This window comes from Benincasa hispida, chromosome 8 (assembly GCF_027475165.1).
Source record: "Benincasa hispida cultivar pf3 chromosome 8, pf3_genome.v1.1, whole genome shotgun sequence".
Lineage (NCBI taxonomy): Eukaryota > Viridiplantae > Streptophyta > Magnoliopsida > Cucurbitales > Cucurbitaceae > Benincasa > Benincasa hispida.
In genome coordinates, this window is record NC_143485.1 from 41,798,242 (window position 1) to 41,807,467 (window position 9,226).

The 9,226-nt window shown below is 34.4% G+C and overlaps 1 protein-coding gene across 2 annotated transcripts; it reads right to left on the reverse strand.

The window, feature by feature from the left end:
• Positions 1-2,938: 2,938 nt before the first annotated feature.
• On the reverse strand, positions 2,939-8,848 carry LOC120082436 (CDT1-like protein a, chloroplastic). Of its 2 annotated transcripts, none has more exons than XM_039037603.2 (7): positions 8,709-8,848; positions 8,046-8,256; positions 7,454-7,573; positions 5,523-5,748; positions 4,085-4,856; positions 3,915-4,005; positions 2,939-3,238 (listed from the first exon to the last, which is right to left on the reverse strand). In XM_039037603.2, exons 2-7 carry the CDS (start codon positions 8,228-8,230, stop codon positions 3,199-3,201), a joined length of 1,434 nt encoding a protein of 477 aa, XP_038893531.1. In that variant the 5' UTR covers positions 8,231-8,256; positions 8,709-8,848; the 3' UTR covers positions 2,939-3,198. The 2 variants fall into 2 exon arrangements, with proteins under 2 accessions (XP_038893531.1, XP_090172116.1); XM_090315990.1 differs by lacking the exon at positions 8,709-8,848 and adding an exon at positions 8,630-8,699.
• Positions 8,849-9,226: the final 378 nt, after the last annotated feature.

A 9,226-nucleotide genomic window follows, 5' to 3' on the forward strand; every position in this document is an offset into this window, starting at 1 on the left:
CCAAGGGGACCTTATGGACCTGTAGCTTGAAGCTCTAACAGTACATGAATAACTGACTAAACTCTTTAGTCACGGGATCCATCATCCGTTAACTATCGGACACTCCATTAAAGACCGACAACTGCACTCTCCTCACTACAAATATATTTTGTGTCCATATCAACCAATCAACAGCGCGATAACCCTTCACAGATCGCTCGTAAGTACAGTTGGGCCAATTTACCGTTTTCCCCATGTAGTTACATCTAACTCTTTAAGTATCAATAATCCCTCTAATGAACATAAGTTATAGTCCTACTATGATTGAGTCTTCTCTTCCAAAGAAAGGATGTGACCACTATGTTCAAGACCTGAAATCATCCCTTAAGGGAGTAATCTATTTATTTACCCTTGCTTCGAGAAAGGAGTGAATTTTATCTTGTGTAACTAAGTTCCCAGCTCCCCATTCAGACAAATCCCCAAAAAGGTAGGCTTGGGTTGAGTTGGCAATCTGGCCACTCTCACCCATACTAATCAAAGGATCTTCCTTAAAGGCAGGAGTTCCCAAAACACTCAGGATTAAGGTCATGTCACCTATGGTCATTTAAGTGAGATGTAACTCTCAAGTATCAACGACGTTATATAAAGAGACTAGTCATCTCGTGGTCCAGTCTTATATAAACTCTTTGTATAGGACACTTCCGCTCGCATGTCTCCACATGAATAGTCAGGATCAGACCATCTGTAGTAGTTCACAATACTTGTAATCCTCTACAAAGTGGATCGTATCCATAGTGTCACCAGGATAAGGTATCCCTCCTTAATCCTTATACTACAGACCTTTTTAGGTTATTACTTAAGGCATGATCCACTTGTATATCTCATATACATGATTAAGTTTACATACAATAACCACGGATCTTTGTTTATTGGATATGAGTAAATGCAAAATAAAATAACTCTTATTTTATTCATAATAATGTGTACAATGTTTACAAACTACGAGACTCGGGGAGAATTAGTACACCAATCCCAATATGAAGGGTGTCATATAATAGGTACAGCCAGAGTCAAGTACCCAGTCATGCTTCCCAAGAGGACTTATTTGGTTTGTTTTGTTTCTAGTAGAGGCTAAGATGTCAAAATAGAAGTAGGACCTTTCAACCACTAAAGCTTCGGTTGTTTTCTTTTTCGATCCTTCTCTTTTTCCTGATTTTTCCGTTTTAAGCTGTAGCAATCCCTCATCAAGTGTCTTTTCTTCTTACAGTAATTACATCTCAAATTGGTTTTGGGCTTACGCTCTTCACTAGACTGATTTTTAGTCCCTTTAGACTGATTCTGTTTGTTTTTGTCCTTAACAAATAGCCTTTTTGCACCAGGCTGCTCCTTTTTTACTGACTGAAACTCCAACTCTCTAGTTCTCAATGTTGAAATAATGGCATCAGCAGTAACTGACTCTCTATCATATTTCAAGGCATTCTTCACCTCCTTATAGGCTTCGGGTAGAGAGTTCAACAAGACAAAGGCTTCATTCTCATCGGCAATCTTTTTGTCAAGGCTCTTGAACTCAGAAACTATCCTTTTAAACTCATCCAGATTGCCTAATAGTGGTTTAGCAGAATCCATCTTAAAAGTGAAGAACTTTTCCCTTAAGTACATCTTGTTGGGGAGATCCTTGATTGCAAAAAGATTTTCCAGCTTCTGACTCACATTTTGTGGGTCGTGTCTTCATCACCTGTCTCAAGATGTTGTTGTTGAGATTAAGAACCAAAGTTCCATAGGCTGTAAGTTCCATATCTTCCCTTTCTTGAGCTGTTAATATAGGTGGCAGAGTCAACAGGTCTAAAAGGGCTTTATGAGCTCTCTATTGTCCAAGAATAACTTTGATTTTGGCCTTCCACAGACCAAAATCACTCTTTCCATTGAACTTCTCTATTTCAAATCTTGCAACAGCCATCACTAATCTGATCGAGTATCGAGACTACCTTTCTTAAGTATCTTAATGCTCCAAGAATGTTGATCTTATGATCTTCAAATGCTCTGATACCACAAATGGTTGGGTTATTCAATCTTCTCTATGCCAAATTACTCAAGATCAACACCGAGATGATGAAGAAATGGCTGAGAAAGGCTCTGTCAAATCCTCGATGCTCGATATGTGTCTACTCGATACTCGATGTGAATTTCCTTCTATCTTCGACGAGATTCTGTTCTTGCTCAATGGAATGCAATAAGGGCTGATCGATACTCGATCCTACTCAATAAGTCTTGATCTTTAGTCGATGCGACTCGAAGACAAAAAACGACTGCCTCCAAAGCTACCCGATAGAGGAAATCGATGCACGATTCAACTCGATACACTGGAATTCAATATGATTTGATAGCAAGATTGTATTCACGCAATTTGTTGAAAGATTGAAGTCGATCGAACGAAGAAGATAAAGAGAAGAAGAAGAAGAAACACACAAGATTACATGGTTCGGCCAAGATGCCTACGTCCACGAGATGATTCACGTTCTTTTTCACTTGGAAGATTGCATACAACTTTGTTTTGTTTACAGAAAAATAGAAAATTATAAACTACTCTGTTTTATTTTCTGATCAGTGGTATTTATAACATATACCAATAGACTTATAAGATAAAGTTAGTTATAAACTAAATTAGCTTAGGTATTTGAATCACGATTTCTTCATCTTTATTCACACATCACCCCAATCAAGATACTATAAGAAAAACTAAACCAATTCAAAACAATAAATTAAGGAAATCAACAACTCCCATTTGATTGGCCGTATGAAAATTGTTCATAACGTGTACCAATAAAATTTGGCATTGAAAGTATTTTCTAAGGTACGGCGTGTAAATAGCTGACTTTGCCCAACAAAAAGGGTGCAAAGTTTTTTGAATTAGCCTCACTCAAATACTCGCTGAAAATAACGATCAGCAGCCAAACAAAAATGATAAAACAACCAACTTAAATAAAGCTGAATGGCTTTAATAACTAATTCGGTATTGCAATTAACATGTACAGATAAAATTAGGTTCCTATAGAGTTTATTCTCCATGATTTATCATTAGAATTTAATCTAATGATTTGATAAACTCTACCTTTTAAAACCATAGAAGCTATTCTAACTTTTTCTAAATCATAAGGACAAAAGTTGTAATCTAACGGTAAAAGTATAACAAAAGCAAGACAATATTATGTGGTGACCCCCTCAAGACAATACCGATTCCAAGTCTTCCTTCGCGTTGATGCTGCAGCAAACGACACTGTTGTTAGCATGTATACAAAAATTGCATTCATGGGGTCACACCTGGTTATATTTTCATTGAGAGAGTCATCCAGTATCTCCTTAAAGCCATATACTTCTTCGTCGATTCAGTTTTCCGTGTTCAAAATTGAAAAGATGATCGTAAATGCATAACTTCCACACGTTTTTAAATGCAAGGATTCATGTAAAAATTAGAGAGATATATGATAATCATCAAATAGATGGCAGTGTTATTACTACTTGGGTGAGATATTTGGAGAAGGTTAATATTATGATGAATTATAAATTTGGTCCTATGATTTGGAGAAAATTAGAATTTAGTCCTTATAGTTTATAATTAGAATTTAGTCTCTATAGTTTGATAAAGAAACTTTCACAAATAGTTCCTATAGTGGAGACCGTTTAGAAGGATTTTATCAAACTATATGGACTATTTATGAGGTTTTATTAAACCATAAGGAAACTAAATTCTAATTTTGTCTAAGCCATGAGGACCCAATTTACAATTTAACCATAATATTATTTAGGTGATTTTGAACCAATTTTAAATGAAAAAAATAGTTATAATTCACTAACAAACGGTCTAGATTGATTCACCTATGAGAACTTAAAATAATTATTAATATAATAAAAAATAAAAATATTTTTGAATGACTCACCTAAAAGTAACATCCCCACTAGGTGTCGATTTCTTGGAGATCCAATTCGGAACCAACTTTTCGAGCTGCTCAATTTGCTGTTCCACTTCTCCTGAAAGGAAAACATGTACAAGTCAAGCAAAAATTCAAATCAAATTAGCATCAATTACTTAAAAAAACCCCATGCATACTTCTCTCAGTAATATCAAGACAGTTCATTATAATCTTGTGCACGAGCTCCTCCTTGGTGATTGAAGAGCAATTCACAGACTTGAAAATGTTGTAGACAACACGAACAATTTCAGGCAAGCAAGAAGATGATTCTTGACAAATTACTTCTCCACTACTAGTATTACTCTTCTTTTGGAAATGCTCATCAAGAAAGTTTTTCTTTTCAGGGATTTCATAGCATTGCAAATCATCCACATCGAGACTCGACTCGCCATTATCACCTTCCATGCCAGAAAAGTTGAGGAACCTTTTTGCAGGTTTACATACACTTCCTACGCTTGCCGGTTTCCTCGTTTTCACATCAGAACTCGGCAGCATCGATCTCTTTGGCGTCAACTGTACTGGAGTTTGTGTCATTATGGTGCTAGAAGCAGAAGATGCAAGCTTGCCAAGAGGACTCTCAGAAGAATTAGCAGCACCAACTTGAGGAGAGATTGACTGTGTTGGAATTTCTTCAAGCAACTTATCATTAATATCCTCCTCTTTCAGGCTACAAGCTGGAGTGGATGGCAAACCAACAATAGAAGATGCAACTGATTCTGATGTCTCTGTGCTTGAAACCGCTTTCTTAGAGAAATGTCTCTTGAAGGATGAATGTGGACGAAGTTCTTCCAAAGATAAATCAGTTTCAATGGATATTGGTTGTGAAGAATTATCAGACGATTGATCAAGAGAGGACATTTTTCTCCGGTTGAAGGGCTCTGGTAATGTCCCCTCTGGAACTTCACTTTTCTGGTTGCCAAATAAGAAAAATGGTTAAGGCTTTGTTTGGTAACCGTTATTTTTTTTGTTTTTGTTTTTCACAAAATTAAGCTTCTAAACTCTACTTTCACCTCTAAATTTTTATGTTATATTGTCCACTTTCTACCGAGTCAAGTTTTGAAAATTAAAAAAAAAAGACATTCTTTAAATTTGGTTATTGTTTTTAAGATTTTAACTAAGAATTTTAAATTTTCTTCGAGAAAAGTAAAAACCATGGTAAAGAAATTGAGAGAAAACAAGCATAAATTTAAAAAACAGAAAACTAAAAACAAAATAGTTACCAAAACTAGGTCTATCCCTGCTAATTTTCTCAAGAGGTTTTTCCCACCCAAAGCCAACTTAAGAGAAAAAGGTTTGATTTATTAAAACTTCAACTCCAAAGCTTGAATACTTATATGGCCACCTTCATAGAAAGTTCAATAGTTCGATACGTCTCAGTTGGTCTATGTTTGAGAACAGTACTGTTATCCTAATTGTTCAAGTGACTTAGAGTTATGAGAATTTAAACCTCCGATCTAGTGAGACGGATTACCTATCAACTACCGTTGAGTTATACTCATTTTGACATACTTTTTCATGCTTTTATTTGAATTATATAACATACAGTTGATTTCCAATAGTCATATAGGAAAGTACCTCTGGATGCATGACAAAGTATTTTGTTACCCTTGAGGCAAAAACTTTGTGTAATGCCAGAAAATCAGAATGCTCGAAGTGACCTTTTACAATATCTAATTGAAGACTGATTATCATTTCTGGTTTCATGCATAATGTCTTCTTGTCATGAATCATCACTTTATCAATATTCACAGCTTCTGGAATGATATATACTATTTGTGCTAGATGTCTGTCCAAAAACTTTCTGGAAAAGAAAAAGAACAAACAACAAAGATTTTGGTTATCAAACTTCTATAATATTCAACCAAGTTGAAACATGAGTACAAAAAAATAAGAGACAATGATAGTCTTAGCTCCAAAGAAAACAAAAAAAAAAAAACTAGCACAAATGATTCTGCAATGGTTTTCAGAATTTAAGGTATTTGGTAGAGAAAATTAGTTGTATAAGCAAATTGGGGTTTTGTGGCAAAAGAATAGAATAAATTATGTCAAAACCCTTTTTCTTGAAAACCAAAACAAAGTGTTGTGGGGTTTTACAATATACTACTTTGACCCAGCTTGAGATTGGCTTTAATGTTAACAAAGTAGGTCAATTCATGCATAAACTCACTATTTGTAATTGGCAACTTGTGAAATGCATTCTGAGATAATTGATGACTTGTCCATAAGACTTGTCTACTTGTGGGTTCGCTGATGCAGATTGGGCTTTTGATCCTAATGACAGGAAGTCCATTTTTCGCTATTGTTTATTTTGGAGGCAATCTTGTCTCATAGGGTTCTAAAAAGCATATCATTTCTAGATCTAGCACAGAGGCTGAGTATCGTTGTCTTGCTTTGGTTTCTACTGAATTGGCCTGGCTTCAGTCCCGTTTCCTTGACTTAAATATTTATTTGCTTAAATCTCTTGTTTTGTGGTGTGATAACTTAAGTGCAATTCACTTAAGCGCTAATCTGATCCTTCAATCAAAGATTAAACATGTTGAGGTGAATTTTTACTTTATTCGGGACTTAAATCTTCAAAAGAAGTTGACTGTGCAACTTCTTACAGCTACCGACGAGGTTGCTCATATTCTCACCAAACCATTATCAATCTCTAGATTTTAGAAGTTGAAATCCAAGCTCAATGTTCGAGATGCCTCTACCATTGGCTTGCAAGAGGGTGTGAAGATAGCCCATTAATCTTGTGTTTTGTTTAGATTGGGTGAGCCCATTTATTATTTTGTACTGATAAATTGTTTTGTTGTGTATTGGGCTTGACATCCCCTTTCCATTATTGAGAAATTATTCTTGTATGTGAGTATAGAGTGGGAGTTTTTATCCCCATGTCTTCTATATATACTGCACTACCCCAATCTGGGAAAACATAGGGTTTTCTCTGGCTACTCCATCGTCTTCTTCCTTGTTTATATCAGTTATTTTATTATGTTGATACAAGCTCGATTGAACCAACCTAAACCAACCAAAACTGAATAGAATGGATCAATACCAACAAAATTCCCCCGAACCAAATTAATTTAGGACATGTTTGGGAGTCACTTCAACCATTTCAAAATCAGTCTCAAACATGCCTTTAATTGTTCAAAATCAATTGAATGTTTGGTTTTACACTTTAAAACGTGATTTTCATACGATCAAATTTGACTTTGAGCAATTAAAGACATGTTTGGAGTGATTTTAAACCTAACAAAAGGTTATCCAAAAATTACTCTCAACATGCTCCAAATTTAGCCGGCTTCCTCAATTTTTTCCAATTATGACTTGCACTCTTAGAGGAACAGTATGATTATATTTAGTAAACGTCCTATACTGTATCAAACATGTTCAACTACCATATCATTTCATCTACACGAAGAAACTATTAGATTGCTTGTCATTAATTGGTTAGGTTCAGAATTAAAAAGGCAAGCATACAAGTTCAATAGAATTTAAAAACAAATGCTACGATATACCTTTTCGTCATCACCGACACCTGGCAGGATACATTGTGAAAGGTAGACAACTTTTTTCTCATTCTAAGTAGCCTCACTGAGGAAGTCAAGCAAGTAAAAAACTCTACAATTGTTTGGCATCTGCATAGAATCAAATTGAGTTCAAGTCAAGTCAAATTTATACTCACAAAATGTTGGTTTAAATAATGTCACTTTCGTCCATAAATGTTCGAGATAATTTTATCTTACATTATGTTTTAATCCATAAACTTCTCATAAAAAATCATTTTAGTTGTCATTCAATTTTTAAATAAATTATTTAACAAAAACCTAATATAAACATGTTTGTGGTTCATTTACCACCTCTGAATGGATAAAAATATGGAAAATGTTTGAAGCTACATACATTATTGATTCTAAATATATTTGCAGGGTTAAATAGTTTTTATTGAAAAGTTTAATAACTATAACAAAACGTTTGAAAGTCGAGGAATTAATGCATAACCTTTGAAAATTTATGAACCACGATGAAATAAGTACCACAAAGTTCAGGAACCAAAATAAGATTTAAACCTAAATCATTTTAGACACTGCATCTGGTAAATATACTCACTTTTCTTGTAGTTTGATCCCTTCTTCCTTCAATTTTCCTTTCAAGTGCTCATCTGCTTTCTCTGGTGTCATACATGCAATATTATTGCCTGAATTTTTGGTTCCTTCAGTTGATTTGTCCAGAGAAGGATTAATCTCAATGCCTAAAACCTTTTGGCCACCATCTTCAAATGTTTTTTCACCCATTCTAGAATAAAGGAACAAGTGGCCTCCTACCAAAAAAAAAAAAAGCCCTTTAATTTCAAAGTTTATTAACCTGCTGCATAGAATTAATTTCAAAATAATAAAACCATTTTCAATGGAAGAGTAAGAGTCCCATAAGGGCCATAAGAATAACTTCAGATCATGAAACCACATAAGAATAAAGAAAGGATATGCTTCAAAAAAACACTTTGCTCAATTCATCATAAATGTGGACTATGAGAAAGAATCTTGTAGAGATTAAAGTAACAATTAGACAATAAGAAGAAGTTAGTAAATTAATAGATTAATCTTCTTTTCAAGAAACCCTCGATTACTATGGCATCTAAGGAAGTATTTCACAGAAATCAGAATCAACAGAAGTGAACAAAAACAAGAAATTACATTCTAATAGAATATCTACAAAACTACAACTACAGAAAGAACCAATAGAAGGGAAGAACATTGCAATAACAAGAAATACCTTTAACTCAAGATTACAAGCATATGCGGAACTGCTGAAGAAAAGGGGCGGTAGTGAATCAGGGAGGGAAATTTTGCAAATGAATTGAGTGCCCCATCTTTCCATATATAATTTTTTTTCTCTTTATTTTTTTGACCGTTGGAGGCCCAAAAGATGACCTACTTGGGAAATCGTGACTTATATAGGTCAGGCCCATGTTTGGGCCCGGCCCAAAATCATAGGCAATTTAGAAATTTTAGTTAATTTTGTATAATTCTAAAAATTGAATGGTTTGAGTGATTCAGGAAGGATAAATTTGTAGCAATATCTAGACTGCACCTAAGTAATATGTTTTCCATCTTTCTACATATGTCAAAAAAAATAATTTTTTAATTTTTTTTTAAACATGTCATGTGGTAATTTTTAATTGGGTGCACTACGGATTGTACCATAGATAGGTAGAGCCCGTGTTACACCTAAATTTTTTTTTCCTTTGTCAATAAACATAGTTTCTAGAATTATGTAGATATAGAATGCAT

Bases quoted from the DNA above. Each gene is read 5' to 3' on its own strand.
- LOC120082436 (XM_039037603.2), bottom strand. From the start codon at position 8,230: ATGGGTGAAAAAACATTTGAAGATGGTGGCCAAAAGGTTTTAGGCATT. The intron at 7,574-8,045 runs GTGAGTATATTT...GATTCTATGCAG, and splicing joins GGGATCAAACTACAAGAAAA to ATGCCAAACAATTGTAGAGT. The intron at 3,239-3,914 runs GTGAGTCATTCA...CGTTTGCTGCAG, and splicing joins AGTGGGGATGTTACTTTTAG to CATCAACGCGAAGGAAGACT.